Source organism: Corvus moneduloides, chromosome 22 (genome assembly GCF_009650955.1).
Source record: "Corvus moneduloides isolate bCorMon1 chromosome 22, bCorMon1.pri, whole genome shotgun sequence".
NCBI lineage: Eukaryota > Metazoa > Chordata > Aves > Passeriformes > Corvidae > Corvus > Corvus moneduloides.
The window spans coordinates 4309212-4325585 of NC_045497.1; the positions used below are offsets into that span (position 1 = coordinate 4309212).

The window sequence follows — 16374 nt, forward strand, 5'->3', positions numbered from 1 at the left end:
TTGAGGGTCAAGAACGTGGATGTTTTTGGCCAAAGCAAACTCTAGACATTTGTTAAGCTCAAATAGTGGAAAAGGATTATGTATATCCTGTAAGCCACACTACTTTCCCAGGCTGCATTGATCTGAACAAGAGCAATAGTGCTTGCTGGTAGAATAATGATTTTGGAACCTGGAGCTCTGCAGGCTTCTTTTGCTTACAAATAGTGACCGATTTTGTTTTGGTTTTGTTCCCAGGAGCATTGCTTGGGCTCTCACTTATGCTGAACGGCAAAGATATAGGGAGTGCCTGGTCTGACACTGAGAATAACCACAAATGGGGGATCATCCTTACAGTCTGTGGGGTTGTCCTCATGGACTTCAGTGCAGATTCAGCAGACAATCCCAGTCATGCCTACATGATGGATGTGTGCAGCCCAGTGGATCAAGACAGGGGCCTCAACATCCACGCTTTGTTAGCAGGTATGTTTTCTTGGTGCTTCCTGGGTGATGTGAGCCTTAAGCAAACAAGCCCTGCTGTGAGAAAGCAGGATGTAAATCACTGGTCTTTTCCTGAATAAGCATAATGACCAAATACTGAGAGGTATCACTAATTAACCATGAAAAAAAAAATCTATGTATTGCAAAAGGTTTTTGTAACTACCACAACTCAAACAAGGTACAGTCCTGGGTTGTTCATCTGAAGATCCGTCACATATTTTGTAAGACCTATGGAAAGAAAATTATCCCTTGAGGGAGGAGGTTTGGCTTCCTGCAGGTCTGGAATATGCGTTTTGTATTTGCTCTGTTGGAGGCGAAAGTGCATACTGGGTGCTGTGATCCCTCACTGCTGTCATCTTCAATTGCTGTGCTGTCCTGTCTAGGACAATATTCCACACTCTTGAATGTGTTTGAGAGTAAGAAAGGAGAGTGTTTTAAGACTTTGACCATGTGAATGGAGAGAGAGAGGTGCTCTCAAAACTTCCCTGTTCATCGGTAGTAACACAGTGACAGTTTTGTGCACTGTCAACACAGTGCTGAGTAATAAGCTTGCTACGCTTCTGAAGTGATTGGATCTGTCTTGGATGCAGTTAGATCTGCATTCCTCATATGAGGAAAATGGATTTTCACTTTCAGGAAAACAGTCTTAGCTGAATGATTGCAGAGCCTTGTCACAAGGCTGGTGGACACTTCTGTTTACGGACTGAAATAGATAAAGGTAAGGTATTTTGTTCTTGGCAAAGAAAAATTACAATTTTTAATTACTTGTATCATCACTTTCACAGCACTTGCTCCCTCTTTCTGTACCATATTGGTACATCCAGACTTTCCTTGTGGCACAGCTGTGTTTATTAGTGCATTTGACATGAAAAGGAGTCAACTGGTAAAACAGAAATGTCAGATTCTACTCGTGATTCACTGGACAAGAGATGCTGTGCTGCTACTGACTTGTGGGACTGGATAGGAAAGATAATCTTAGCTCTGTTTTTCCACCAGGTCTTGGAGGTGGCTTTGGTTATGTTGTTGGAGGAATACACTGGGATAAAACCAGTTTTGGAAAAGCTGTAGGAGGGCAACTTCGTGTCATCTATGTCTTCACCTCAGTTGTACTGACTATTGCTACTGTGCTGACTCTAGTTAGCATTCCAGAGAGACCCTTAAAGTCCTCTAACAGGAAGAAAAAGGTGATGAAAAGTCCAAGTCTTCCTCTCCCTCCTTCTCCACCTTTCTTCTTTGAGGACAGTGTAAATGAAAACTCTGCTTCTCATAACTCAGCTCACTTACAGGCAAGTTTTACAAGTCCTGTTTCCCCCATGAGCCCACTCACGCCAAAATATGGGAGTTTTATCAGCAGAGACAATTCTTTGACGGGAATTAATGAGTTTGCATCATCCTTTGGGACTTCAAATATTGACAGTGTGCTTATAGACTGTTTTACAGGCGGGCATAATAGTTACATGGCACTTCCAGCTAGTTTGTCCAGGCAGCCTGTCAGTGTCAGCTTTCCTCGGGTGCCTGATGGCTGTTTCCATGGAGCAAATGGAATTCTGGAGCAAGGGGAGAGCAGCTTAACATCAGGGCCTGACAGTGATGTGCTGAGAGTGGGTTCACTGGATGCAATAAAGCCACGGTCATCGGGGATCTTGAAAAGACCTCAGACCTTGGCCATTCCAGATGCTGTAACAGGACACTGCCCAGAGAATAACAGAAGAAGAAATGTAACCTTCAGCCAACAGGTAAGAGCAGGAAATCAATGATATGTCTATGTAAACATGAGTGTTATTAATCTGTTCATATAGTTTTAAAAGTGTGGTGCACAAATTATTCATTAAAGACTCTTGTGACAGCTTCCTCATAAAAGTCATTATGGGAACAGCACACCTGCTATGACTCTATCAGTAAAGTAGTGGGTAGAATGTGAATTATGACTGGCAGTCTGTCAGCTGCCTTTGTCAGGGTGGCAGAAATGGGAATGTCCCACTCTTAACTGGGCCAGGTGTGAGAGTTAGGTCAGTATTTTTAGTCCTGCTTCACTACCAAGGGAGCTACCACATGAGAGCAGAAAAGGTCACATTTTTATTGAGCCTGTATCTTCCCTTTCCACAGAAAGACCTGCAAAATAGGGCCAGGGATAGGATTCTCCCATGAGCTTCTCCTTATGGCAGTCATTACATCTGGCTCCATCAGGGAGGTGAGCTTTCCCTTACTGAGGGATAAGACTCTGACTTCACCTCCCACTGTTGGTGATAACTTGGAATGTCTGAGACCTCTGCATGCTGGCCCATTTTTTTATGATCTGGGATGAGGTAAACTGTCCTCTGTTATTTTTTGTTTTGGTTTGGGGATTTTTTTTTTGGGGGGGTGGTGTCTTTTTGTTTTGTTTGTTGTTGCTGTACTTTGACCCAGTTTGTGAGGGCAGACTTTGTTAGGGCCAGGATTGTACATACTGGGCACACTGAGGTTGAGCATCGAGGTTAGCAAGCAATGAGAATGTGTTTCAATTAAACTCATCCTCTTCTTCCTCAGTGTCTCTAAAACTTTAGGATCCACATGTGCCTGAATGTGGGTACAGCTCCTATAAATGCAGTGGAATTTACGCATTCCCGCTGTGCCTGTGCATCTGGATGTGGTTGCCAAGTGCCCTAGTGAAGGGAAGAGAGCTGTTTCAAGTGTACTGAAAGCTGCAGTGCAGTGCTGCCATTTGACACTTGTTCCGATCTAATATACTTTTCAGTCTCCAAGTCAACATACTCCAGCAGCAGAGTTTAACTTTCAGATGATCAGATAGGCGTGCAATATTGCATACATCTGCTTAAAGGATGTTTGTGCTTCCCTTACTGTGCTTGTTGACCTGGCAGTTCTTATGGTGCAGGTTGCCAATATCCTGCTGAATGGTGTGAAGTATGAGAGCGAGCTGAATGAATCAGGAGAGACCTCAGAGCAGCCCCTCTCCGTGAAGCTGCTTTGCTCAACCATCTGCCACATGCCCAAGGCTCTCCGTAACCTCTGCATCAACCACTTCCTAGGTACTCCCAAAGCTCTGGCTTGCCTTCACTGGGAAGTACTCTACCCCGGGTGAACCTTTTTCAGTATTTTATCTATTGCTGCAATGGCTGCTAACTAGAGACAACGTGATTTCTTCCATATAGATACCAATGAGGTACCTTCTTAGTTTCTTAGGACACTTAGAAAGGAAAAAAAAACCCCAAACACCCCAACAAAGCAGTAAAGCCTGTGTTCCTAGAAAGGGAACAACAACAGCCTAAATCAGCACATCTGTTAAGTGGAATGTTCACACCAAGCAGAAAGATGAGATTAGTTGCATTTCCATGCTTACACCCTGAGACTGGCATTTACTTTCCTCTCTCTGACAGCTCACGTACAGGGGTCCCAGAACATGCCAAGAGGAGGTGTGGAATGTGGCATTGCCTGTAACCAGCATAGTGTTACCTTTAGTCTTTAACATTGTGTGACTGGTGTTTAGGAAGGGCTTGCAGTCACTCCAGTTTACACAAAATTGGACAGAAGGGACCAGGTAATTAATACTCATTGGCTGTGAAAGGAATTAAGGGATTGTCTACATCAGTGACCTTGGTGACAATTTGTGAGTAGAGATTTTAACTGTGTCAGAGGCACTCTGGAGGCTGCAGCCATGCCATAAGAAGCACTCCTTCCAGTCCTACGTGGGAAGATAACAGCAACCTGAAATTACCATGGGATGAGCCATTCTGTTATACTGAGCGCTGTGTCCTGTCAGAACCTGAAGACAGCACAGACTGCTGTCATCTATTTTTCTGTCTTGCTAAACCAGTATTTTGTGGCCTTTAGTCAGCCTCTAGGATTCCACTTAGGAATTCAAATGGTAAATCTTGGTCTTTAAAAGCCTGAATGTCTTTAACAAACATTGCAGCATTATGCACAGGGAGCAGCGGTCTCAGATAAATGTGGCTGGGTGTTATGTAACACTCAGGTTGCACAACCTGTCCTAGGGTGTGATTTGTAATATAGCTGATAACATCCATGTAAACTTATAAGGGGAATCAGATATTCTGAAATCCTAATAGGTAACTTCTCACTTCTTTCAGGGTGGCTCTCATTTGAGGGGATGTTGCTCTTCTATACTGACTTCATGGGAGAAGTAGTGTTCCAAGGGAACCCAAAAGCACCTCACAACTCAGATGAGTATCAGAAGTACAACACTGGGGTCACCATGGGCTGCTGGGGAATGTGCATCTATGCATTCAGTGCTGCTTTCTATTCAGGTACTTGGTACATCCATCTTAACTACTGCTTTGGGAAAAGATATGTTTCTTAAATGTGGTGTTTCTGCAACAGGTAGCCCAGTGTTTATGTTGCACATAGCCTACCACATGGCACAAGTGCTGAAGCCAAGTGTTCTTTTTCACCCGATCACCTCTGCTAGTTAGCTTGGCCTGCACTGACAGCAGGTGAGGTCAGCAATCCAATGAAAACACATCTCTCCTTGGATATGTTTCCTTTCACAAGCGGCATTTTCGATGTACATTGAATCCAGAAATACATGCAGTCACCGTAGGCACAACTCTGGTGCAGCAGCACCCAGTGCCTGTGTGTCCCAGACAGAGCACTCAGGTGTCATGTGCCACCCCAGCACTTTGTCACGTATGTCATGCCTCTGCCTGCCCACCCCCACCAGTTCCCATTTAACCCTCTGGGACAGGGGCACTGCTCAGCTCTGCCGTGCCCTCTGTGCAGATAGGGCAGCAATGCTGCATCATGGCAGCTGGATTTGGAAGGGGTCCTCGGCACTCACATGCAAGCCACCAATTCCTCAGAGATGTAGTGGTTGCCAGTGAGATGTGGCTGCCTAACCAAAGGTGGACCCCTCAGCCCCACTGACCGCTGGCAGTGGGGAGGGCTGCAGTTCACCCCGAAAGCTGTACCGTTTTCTTGCAGCTGTGCTGGAGAAGCTGGAGGAGCGGTTTAGCACACGGACACTGTACTTTGTGGCATACTTGGCCTTTGGGCTGGGCACGGGCCTGGCCACGCTCTCCAGGAATGTCTACGTGCTGCTGTCCCTGTGCGCTACCTACGGCATTCTGTTCGCCACGCTCTGCACGCTGCCCTACTCCCTGCTCTGCGACTACTACCAGAGCCGAGAGGTGAGCTTCGGGCCGGGGAGGGGACAGGAGCCCCCGGGACACCCCCTTACTCTGTGGCTGTGTCCCCACAGTTCGTAGGCTCGCAGGCGGAGGGCACGCGGCGTGGGATGGGCGTTGACATCTCCTTGCTGAGCTGCCAGTACTTCCTGGCGCAGATCCTCGTGGCCCTGGCCATGGGGCCGCTGACGGCGGCTGTGGGCAGCGCCAGCAGTGCCATGTACTTCTCCAGCCTGGTGTCCTTCCTGGGCTGCCTCTTCTCCTCTCTCTGCGTCACCTACGAGCTGCTGCCCACCGAGGAGCTGCCACCCACCGAGGAGCGGCGTCCGCTCCTGCCCCGTGCGCGGAACGAATAAATGGGAGAAGCTGCCACAGCCTCTGCTGCCTCATTGCGTCACCCTTGGCCTCCCTATCGTGACAAGATGGGCTGTGCGCCCCTGGGCCGGCAGCAGTGGGCTTGGCAAATGGAAAGAAAGGTCTGCGCTGGCTTTGGTGAGCTTTCCCCCGCCTGGTGGGAAGGTGAGGGGTGAGTCAGCGGCGCCTGGCACTGCTCGTCCTTCCCCTGGGGTGGCAGAGGCCCTGGGGCCACAGCAGCAGGAAGTGGTGGGGCCGTTCCTCCAGCTGCCTCGTGGTGCTGTCATCCCGGGGATGACTGGTATTGTCCAGCATGAGGCAGGAGACCTGAAAGTCTGGTGCCTGGGCAGGACAGCCTCACTCTCTCGAGTGGCAGTGAGCTGCTAGGCTGGACACTGCTGCAGAGACTGCCACCGTGGGAGTGGTGACCTGCCAGTTTGGGGGGCAGAAGGTGCCACCTCCTGGCCAGGCAGAGCAGCCTTGGTCGCCTGTGAGACCTTTGGGAGCTGCTGGTCCAACCTACAGCCTCTGCCCGTGGGAGGCCTGGCTCTGGAGGGTGCTTTTCAAAACTTTGGAAAAGCTGAGAGCAACTGGTCCTGCTTGGGTGGTGTAAGTCCTCTGCCAAGTGCCGTGGGCTTCTGGGTGCTCAGAGCTCCCACCAGCAGAACTGCTACAAGACACCACAGTGGGCTGAAAGCGCTGTGGCCTGGCTCCCACACCCCACTCTGGAGGTCCTGGCTGTGGTCCTTGGTGATGTTTGCCAATACATCCATATTTCGTTCCTCGTTAGATTTTAATTAAGACTACAGGTGTTTGTGATGACTTAGGAGGAGGATTTGTCCAGAATCCAATTTAGCAGTTGTCCATAATACAGCTTTGCAGAGAAAGGTCTTTTGCCATCAACCTCCCTTGGGCAGAAGGTTACTCTGAAGTTTACTCTTAAGAAAAATCATTTGTATGGAAGCCTGCATCACATCGTTCTTGTTTATACAATTTTACCATGGCACATTCTGAAGTCTGTATGGGGATCAGTGACTTAAGTGCTTGTCAGTTAGAGCTGCATCTTCCACATCTCAGTTAAAACAGTAAAAGGGCTTTGGGTTTCATTATCTGTGAGATTTATTAATTAATCTGATTTTAGAAGGTGGTGTGTGAGAATTTGTACAAGTTCTAGTTAAGGCCAGGAGTTAATTTTAAGTCATAAATAAAACTATTTCTAAAGTTCCTGTCAGTCTGCCTCTGTATTTGGGTAGGCAGCCAATGTTTACCAAGGCTGAGGGGCATTTTGGTGTTCACATGTGCTGCACATGGCATCCCTGAAGAGATTATATTTGCTCACCTGGTCCCTAGGTCCAGAAGAAGGGTTTTCTCTAGAGAGTCACTCCTTTAAATGGGTTGTACTTCACTGCTCCCCTAAGTTTATTCTGATCTATGATGCCAAGGTGAAATAATATGTGTAATCTTTAGTTGTTGTGGCTTACTGTAATCCAGTGCTGAAAGCATAATACATGACTTGTAAGAACCTCTCATTTTTATCATCTGCTCCCCAGCGTTACTTTTTAAAAAATTTATTTTAGAAGCAAGTTTCATGTTACTCAGTAGTGACTTAAACAGAGGAATACTACTGAAGTTATCAAGTCAAGCACTCAGAGATAGGGGACTGTCAGCTATCAGATTGATGAGTACATTCATTTTCATTTCTTTGTTTGGGCTTACATAGTGTCATATCTGCAAATCTGTGCCATTTCTTCGATTATGGGACAGTTCAGGACAAAGCTGGGACAAAATAGCATGAGAAACTACATTTGGCACTTCTGATTTCTGACAATCTAAAGGCTTGACTTTGGAGAATTTTTCTTTTCTTGTTAGCCTGCTTTGTAATTTTAATTTCTTTTCCTTATCTTCTCAAACTTTTAAAAATTATTTTATTTTTTGTTTGGTCCCTCTAGCTAATGTGGTATTAGTTCTTAAATTTTTTTCTCCTCTTAAGTTTTGTAGCCAGCATTATTGCACTAAATGGATTGTGAGCACTTTACTTTTCCACGTAGCTGGAGTTGCAGATCATTCGGTTGCAAGTGAAAATCTTCAAAAGATTCATAAAATCAATGTATTTGATGATAATGTTTGTCTCCATTTCCATCTGTAAATAATATGAACTACATTTATATAGTTATAAAACTATTGCTATGCCTGTATGCATTGCCCAATAGACTCTATATTACATTTTCTATTTTATGGGATATGGACTTTATTTTGCATATGTATTTATGTAGTGGTACATACATAGTACTTTTAAGTCAACATCAGTCTGTGTTAATTTGGGGTTTTGAGCAATACTAGTGGTGTCTGGAAGAAAAACAGAGCCTGTCACCATCATGCAGAACTGGAAGCTGCACCAAATCCTTAGAAATAACTTTAAAAAGAGGCATTGCTTAACTTGCTTATTCTCTTCCTTTGACAGACATTTTGTATTTTACAGAAATTACTGTATATGGTCACTGGTGAACTGTGAGCTGCAAGGTGATGTTTACCTTCTGGAATCCAAATGCTTCAAATATTCTGTCTAAATTTGCAAGTTAGTGATTAGAAAAACGATGCATGGGTTTAGGCAGGAAAATGATTTTACGCTGTGCTGTTTTTCAGTGATGCCTAAAGGTTAATTTTGATTAAGTCCATATCATTAAAGGTTGCTTCATGGCAATTATTTGTGGATGTTTGTAAATGTATTTATTACACACGTACAGAAGCAGAGAAAATGGGGAGAGGGATGGAGAAAAGACCTAACCAGTTTTCACATTTGTAATTAAGCTACCTGTAACCATTTCAGCATGTCTGCAGCTCACTCAGCCTTTGCTGTTTCTCAGAAAAGACAACCTCATGATTTCAGAACTTCTGCTGTTCTTTGATTGCAAAAATAAGTCTTTTCAAGAATCAAACAGAATAAAATTGTGTGTGTGTATATATATATAGTATGTATCTATGTATATATAAAGAAAAACAATATTGGGAAGTATTTAAAAGAGTTCTCTAGTAAATTTATTTTCTACAAATGAGTAATTAAACATCTTGCACTCGATAGGAGAGACAGTTTATTAAAAAAAGAATTTGCATAAAAGGTAGCTTTCTAAATGTATGTTCTCCCTCCCTCAGACTGGGAGACAGCCTCAGGAGAGAGGAGAAACTTTTAGATGCCATTATCATAACAGCACCCAATGGATTGCATAAATCAAATACACATCTTGAGAACTCTTTGAGTACCAGGGGCTGAAATGCCAAGGGAGATCTCCAGCATCTGTTTATCTAAATAGACATTTTCCAAACCTGTGGTTGTTATTTCATAATGATTCATTTAGCCCAGCTTTTCTGCAGGGAAGGTTTTTGTGGATGCTCACTGGGGAAATGGCTGTAGCAACTTTCCATTGCTGTTCCTGTGCCCCAGGCTACTGCTCCTGTAGCACAGTCAGTTGGCAAATTTCAGTCTGCAACACTCAAGACAGAAGCAAAAGCTGCAGGGCAGCAGCACTGGGACAGGCTGGAGGTCTTTTACTAGAATCCTTACTTGGTATTGCAGTTCTTGCTGTGTCCTAACAGGTTTGAAGGTTCTGGGGAGACAGTGTTCTATGCTGTACAAGAAGCTTTTAATGTTAAAAGCCTTGTCAACACCCTCTCTCATATATACCATGCAGAAATGGTAAATACATGGAATAATGACAATTTTGGGTGATTGCAGCTTGCTGCCTAATGCCTCCAGCCCCAGTGGTGGCCACGTTCTCTTTAGATCTAGAAGGCAAGAGCACAGCCCAATACCCAAAAAGGTATTTGGTTGCTTCATCCTGTGTGGAGTATGGAAGTCCGGGGAGCAGAAGAAAGCAGGCAATGAGTAACATTAATGAGATGAATTCCAATGCAGGATGTGCCCAGAGTAGCAGTCTGCAGGCTGGGGAGCAGACTGCAGTGGGGGTGATGCATTATCAGCTGTGTATGTAAGCTGTATGCAAGCTTGTTTGTTTGTTTGTTTTGTTCTTGCTTTTTCTAGGATCCGGGGATAGCTCTCTCTCAAAAAGGATAACAAATCTTGTTGCAATAGCCAAAGGAACAGCCAGCAGAGGAAATCACAGCATCAGAGCAGAGATGAAGATTTTGGGTTGTGTGAGTACAGTGCTAACCAAGCTTACGAGAGCTACTTGAACATGAGAAATGTAACAGTATTGCTGTCAGTCCTGTGAAGAATTACTGTGCTGGAGGTTTGAGCTTCATCCATAGCTTTCTTCAAGCCTGGCTTTTGCTGTGTGCCAGCCTGATGATACCCTACTCTGCTTCTGCTTTATGCCTGTTCCTTTCAGTTGTTTTTAATTTACTACAGTTATTTATTTTTTAGCCCACACAACTCTTTGGGGAAGAGGGGATGGAATACAACTGAGTAAGAAGAATGCTGCTTCCTACAGGAAAGGAAAATGTTTGCTCCTTTTACCCAAGCTCTTGCTGTAAACTATTTAGTGAAGTGTTTAGAGCAACAAGCCCTTGAACCTACATTCCTATGCACTCTTTATTATGTAGAGCCCCCTTAACCAACAGGGGCTCTTCATGGCTCCAGAGAAAATAATCTTTGGAAAGGTAGGTTCAGTCCAAGGTGTAAATGGCATTCAGTGCTCAGAGCTACCTGCTGCTGGTTTTCTCTACCACATTCCAGGAGGCCTCAGACACCCCCCTTTTTTCCAGCCCTGCACCTCTCACCATTTGCACGGTACTACAGTTGTTCACTGTAATTTGTTCTCAGCCTTCATCTGCTGTCAGCATCACAGCTGCTGAGAATTATGCTTTGTGTGCCCAGCATGCCTATTTTTTTTTTTTGAAAGCTTGAGCTGTCCTGTCCTGGTGCACAGTACTGTGCATCTGTGCACAAAACCCCACTGCTTCCACAGCAGGCTGGGGTTATAGTGGCCCAGAGGCTGTGCATTGTTGTACAGACTGTTCTTCTGACTCACATGGAACAGTTCATACATCTAGAAAAAGTTACTAATTGGGTCCATAAGAAGAGACAGACGCAGTACTTGCATGGACAACGAGGAGGGAATTAGGTGAGGCACTGCCAGACTCTCCTCTTAGAACTTCCTTCATTTACCTCCTGTTACCACTGTCACGCAAAATTAGTGTGTGATGCCAATAGTCCCTCACCCTCCTGCATTGCAGAGCAGCCCCAGAGCACTTACTATGGCAAAGGGCATGAAAACAACTGTTTTATTGCCTTGTGGATGACTGTGGAATGCTTTATTTAGTAACAATGTAAGGCTGAGGGGTTGTGTGGGGTTTGGTTTGGTTTTGTTTGTTTGCATTTTTTTTAGTGGGGCCAAAAGCCAGGTCTCCACAGAATTGTCTTAAAAGAAACATTACAGACAGACCTTGTGTTCAAAGGGGAAAGCTCTGGAAAGGAAAAGCTTCGTGGCACCTTTGATTATGGTAAGAAAAACACTGTGGATGCAAACCTTCCCCGTGGAGCAAGGAAAGGAAATCTAGAGTAAGCTAGGGAGGAACTTCCTACAAATCAGTGCACCAGAGTGCACTCACCATTTTATACAAAACGTGATGCTGGATGTACCAAATACACAGAAAAGGAGGGAGGTGTAATAGAAAAGCACCACCACTTTTCATAGCCTCAGTCACTTCCAAGAATAGCTTTTTACTCACCTAATCTTTCATCCATGAGCAGAAATAAAACCACTCTTTCTCAGTATTGTGAGAGCAAGCCAGACCCTTTTCTTAAAGTGTTTTGTCTACTCATCCTCTGTTGGGCTGCTTACACTACCGCTTTTACTGAGATGCAACACTGGAAACTTGTCTTTGCTTGATGTTTGTAGAATCATCTAGGAATTGCACCAAAGCAAACCCCAAAAAGCATAAGGTGCATCTAAAGTAGGAGAGGGACTTTGGTGGATTTCTTGCCTCTTCAAACAGGGTCAAATATGTGATTAAATAGTAGGACTCAAAGGACAATTTCCCCAATCCCTCTTTACATGGGACCGAAATCTTTCTCTTTTACTTGTAAATGAACAAACAGGCCCAGAAACTCTCTAGAGAAAGTAAACAGAAATACAGCTGCACTTCCATTTGCATTTGTCTGTGCCAGGCCTCCCCTGAACCACTGGACTGCTCTGTTACAGTAAATCACAGCCAGAAGTCAAACCACTTGATAAGTGGAGCAGGCCAATGGAAGCTGGCAGAGGACATGCCATTACTGCAGGCAGGGAAGCTGGAGCCAATGGCACGCCTAGGAAATGCTGTAGGTGCCTTCTGGAATGGTTCTACACCTGCCTTAGAGCAGCAAAACCTCATTTATGCACCAAATTTGGCAACAGTGAACTTCGGTTGAGAAGAGTCTGGAGAAAGCAGCAGATGGACTGTGTAGAGGTAACACTTTAATGGGGTCAGATGCACTGACGGGCAGAACGCGTCCTCGGGCCCGGGCGGGCCGGCGCAGTCCCAGACCGGTGCGGTCCCAGACCGGTGCGGTCTCGGGCCGCTCGGGAGCCTCCCGGCCGGGGCGTGTCAGGCCGCGGTGCCGGCCGCGGTGCCGGGCTCGGCCGGACCGTCCGCAGGGGCAGCCTCGGGCTGCTGCTCGCGCTGTCGTCGCCGGCGCAGCCTCTCAGCGCCGGTCACCGTCATGGGGTGGAGCGGCAGGAACCCCGCCAGCCCTGCCCGGTGAGACGCGGTGAGACGCGGGAGCGAACCGGGGCCCACCCCTGCTCCCACCCGCGGCGCCCGCCCCACGCCTACCCAGGAGCTTCTCGGCGGGCCGGGACAGCTGCGCGCCGCAGCCCAGCCAGTACCGCAGCCGCTCCAGGTTGAGCCCCGCCACCTTCTCGCCGTGCGCGTTGGGCAGCGGGTCAAGGCAGCCGAGCTGCTCCAGGTACTTCCCGTCGCGGGCGCGCTTGCTGTTGGCCGCCACGATGCGGAAGAACGGCCGGTTGGTGCAGCCCCCCAGGGCGAAGCGGATGACGACGTGGCCGCCGCGGCAGCCCCTCAGGAGGCGGCTCCCTGCGGAGAAAGCGCGGGGCGGTCACGGCCGGGCCGGGCCGGGCCGGGCCGCTCCGAGCCCGCGGCACTCACCGAGCTGCACCATGGCGGCGGCACGGCCCGCGCGCGGCGCGCAGCGATGACGTAAAGGGGCCGGAAGCGCTTGGCGTGGGCTCGCGCGGTGGCTGCCGGGAGTTGGAGTCTGAGGGGCCATGGCGTCATTGGGGCATCCCAGTATCACTGGGAGAGCGGTGCTGCTGGGGCCGGAGATGAGCGCGGAGCCACGGGCAGTCACTGGGGCTCCCCAAAAAGGGAGGGTACAGCCCCAAGGGGCCTGGAAATTCATAGGGAGGGAGGGGGAGAGGGTGTGCGTGTGTGTAAAACACTGAAACTGCAAAGTTTGTTATTTTTATATATATATTGACAAATAATTTTACTTTATATAAAAATTAATTTTAAAATACCCCCCCGTATCTGCTATATTTGTATGTATATTTTTTAATATATATCCTATATATCTAATATATATATTAGATATATATACCCTATATATATATAGGATTTTAGAATGTAAGATATCCTGAATATAGACTTACATGGCTTTCAAATACAAATATAGCTTGAGATGAGGCTTGAAAACATAAGCAGAGGTGACCCGCACGAAGGGAGCAGCGCTCTCCCCGTGTTCCCGTGTTTCTGTCTCACTGGCACGACCCAAATTCCGGCACTCGGGGATTTTGACTCGCTGCCGCCGCCCGCTGGCGAGCGCGGGTATTGCAGCCCCCCGCCACTCAGCGGCGCATGCGCACTGGGCTGGCGGCTCCCTGGTGGCACCTGCTGGCGGAGCGCGGTACCGCAGCTGCGGGGTGCACGCATGCGCACGGAGCGCAGGGACGCGCTGGTGGCACCTGGTGGTTAAAGGCGGTACTACAGCTGGGAAACGGGGCTGGGGTCGGGGTTGGGGGTCGGGATTAGGGATTAGGTATGGGGTTAGGGTTTGGGTTAGGGGTTGGGGTTTGGGTTAGGGGTTGGGGTTCAGGATTAGGGATTAGGTATGGGGTTAGGGTTTGGATTAGGGGTTGGGGTTCGGGATTAGGGATCAGGTAGGTGGTTAGGGTTTGGGGGTTGGGGTTCGGGATTAGGGATTAGGTATGGGGTTAGGGTTTGGGTTGGGGGTTAGGGTTTGGGTTAGGGGTTGGGGTTCGGGATTAGGGATTAGGTATGGGGTTAGGGTTTGGGTTAGGGGTTGGGGGTTGGCGTTCAGGATTAGGGATTAGGTATGGGGTTAGGGTTTGGGTTAGGGGTTGGGGTTCGGGATTAGGGATTAGGTATGGGGTTAGGGTTAGGGGTTGGGGTTCTGGTTTAGGGATTAGGTATAGGGTTTTGGTTATGGGTTAGGGTTTGGGGTTCCGCTTTAGGGATTAGGTATGGGGTTAGGGTTTGGGTTAGGGGTTGGGGTTCTGGTTTAGGGATTAGGTATGGGGTTAGAGTTTTGGTTAAGGAGTAAGGGGAGGGCTTTCCATTAAGGTTTTGCTTAGAAGTAGGGCTTAGAATTAATGGTTAGTGGTAGGTTAGGCTTGGGGCTAGGGTTAGAGCTCTGGATTTTAGTTAGGGGTTAGAATTCGGGTTATTGTTGTGCTTATGTTACGTTCTGTAGTTTTATATGACCCTGTGTTGGCCAGGAATTGCATAGCTTTGTATATTTGTTTGTTTTGGTTTTGTTATTGTGGAATGTGTGTTGCAGTTTAATGCCCTGTACTTGTATAGACATTGTGTTTTACCCTTGGTTTTGTATTGTACTAATGTGTATTTAAGTTGATTGGTTTTTCAAGAAATAGAAATTGTGGAGGGTCATGTCATTTGTTCTGTCACCTGTATTGCATTCTAAAGCCCTGTACATGTATGGACTTTTGTCCAAGGGAGTTTCGCATTTTGTAGAGTCGTCCTTGGTTTTGCATCAGTCTGCATTGAAACTGATGTACTCTCTCAAATGACTGAGCTGTACGGAAATATATTTGAGGAAGTGTAACTGAAGAGAAGTCATTCACTAAAGTTGTAATAAAGATTTGTTTGTTCCCTCTTTGGCTCCCGTGTTTCTTTGGTGTGATTTGCTCTTTTTTGTTTGTTTTGTGTCATCTTTGTCAGTGTCTCTCCCTGTCCCTCTGTCTCTCCCTCCCCTTTGCCCCTCTTTGTGCCTCTCAGTCTCTCTCTCTCTCTCTCTTGTTCATCTTTGTCCCCTTCTCTCTCCTGTTCACTTTTCTCTCCCCTCTTTTCCTCTCTTTCCTCTTTGCTTTGCCTCTTTTACTCTCTCTTGTTTCTTCTTGGCTCACTTTCTTTTCTCTTTTCTTTGTCTCTTTTCTGTCTTCATCTCATCCATTCCATCCTGTACCTCTTTCAGGTGACAAGCACACACACAGAAGTAGAGGCTTCCCCCAGCTGCAGTTGTCCAGTGTCCCTGGGCAGTGTCTGGCCATCCCAGCAGTCAGAGGTTCAGAGAATCCCTGAATCCCTGGGTTGGAAGGGACCTTGAGGATCATCCAGTTCCACAGGCAGGGACACCTTTGCTATCCTGGCTGGCTCCACGCCCCTTCCAGCCTGGCTTTGGACACTTCCAGGGGTTTTTCTTCCACAGCTTCCCTGGGCAATCTGTGCCAGGTTGCCCTGCTTGCTGTTAATGTTTAGTGCATTTCTTGTGGTCTTTTCCTTCCCCTCACATTGCTCTCTCTGTGACAAGAGCAGCCAAGTAGCTGTACTAAAATTTGATAGTTTTTGATGTCTCTTGGCATTAAATTACGAATGTAACATTTAAAATGTGTTCCATTTATAGAACTCCAAAAAGGCTTCTGACTTCAGACAAGTAACAGAGACATTCTTAAAAATTACATTAAGGCAAACAAGAAGAGTTGTTAATTAGAAGGTAGGATAAGTAGGGAGCAGCTTTAAATTGACAGTAAGTGCATTATGTCTAAAATTAGAGATTATCTGCATTTTAATGCCTTTGAATTTGCTTTCCTGTTGTTAATGAAAATAAATACTTGTATTCTGGAGATCTTTCTCCCAGGCATGGGATGCATGGCAAAAAGAGGCACAAGACGCAAAAGAACATTCTGACATCACAGATGTGGACAAGCTACTTGTTCTTCAGAAGGAGGAAGTGGAAAATAAATTTTAAAAGCTGAAGGTGCAATTAGCTGCTTGTCCATGTACAGCATTACCTTATATGAAAACTGTGGAGATATGGGAAAGATATCCTTGCCAAAGGTCTGTTCCTTACAAAACTGGCTGCACTGAGATTTAGAAACAATAGATAAGGTGGGTTTCTGCTGGATAACAATTTTTGATCAATTGGAACTGGCAGTTCAGTAACTTCCAATGACATACTTATGCCAAGTTT

At 46.6% G+C, this 16374-nt stretch overlaps 2 protein-coding genes across 3 annotated transcripts in view; one reads left to right on the forward strand and one right to left on the reverse strand.

The window, feature by feature from the left end:
* Positions 1-8932, forward strand: part of SLC45A1 (solute carrier family 45 member 1) — a 28860-nt gene extending 19928 nt beyond the window's left edge. The window contains exons 6-11 of one of the 2 annotated variants that reach the window (XM_032131901.1): positions 235-459; positions 1474-2213; positions 3350-3503; positions 4563-4739; positions 5413-5618; positions 5690-8932. In XM_032131901.1, the coding sequence (XP_031987792.1) occupies positions 235-459; positions 1474-2213; positions 3350-3503; positions 4563-4739; positions 5413-5618; positions 5690-5971 (1784 nt within the window). In that variant the 3' untranslated portion in view covers positions 5972-8932. Of the gene's footprint in view, positions 1-234; positions 460-1473; positions 2214-3349; positions 3504-4562; positions 4926-5412; positions 5619-5689 lie in introns of those variants that run through there. The other variant, XR_004244221.1, reaches the window with a different exon arrangement.
* Positions 8933-9035: 103 nt separating this feature from the next.
* Positions 9036-13281, reverse strand: MRPS16 (mitochondrial ribosomal protein S16). Its single transcript, XM_032131908.1, has 3 exons — positions 13074-13281; positions 12741-13001; positions 9036-12658 (listed from the first exon to the last, which is right to left on the reverse strand). The coding sequence occupies exons 1-3, from the start codon at positions 13192-13194 to the stop codon at positions 12513-12515; spliced, it is 528 nt and encodes a 175-aa protein (XP_031987799.1). The 5' UTR covers positions 13195-13281; the 3' UTR covers positions 9036-12512.
* Positions 13282-16374: the final 3093 nt, after the last annotated feature.

Excerpts from the sequence above, each read along its gene's own strand:
- MRPS16 (XM_032131908.1), bottom strand. The coding sequence starts at position 13,194 with ATGGCCCCTCAGACTCCAACTCCCGGCAGCCACCGCGCGAGCCCACGC. Across the intron at positions 13,002-13,073 it reads CGCCGCCATGGTGCAGCTCG|GGAGCCGCCTCCTGAGGGGC; the intron begins GTGAGTGCCGCG and ends CTTTCTCCGCAG. Across the intron at positions 12,659-12,740 it reads GCCCGCCGAGAAGCTCCTGG|GGCTGGCGGGGTTCCTGCCG; the intron begins GTAGGCGTGGGG and ends CTCACCGGGCAG.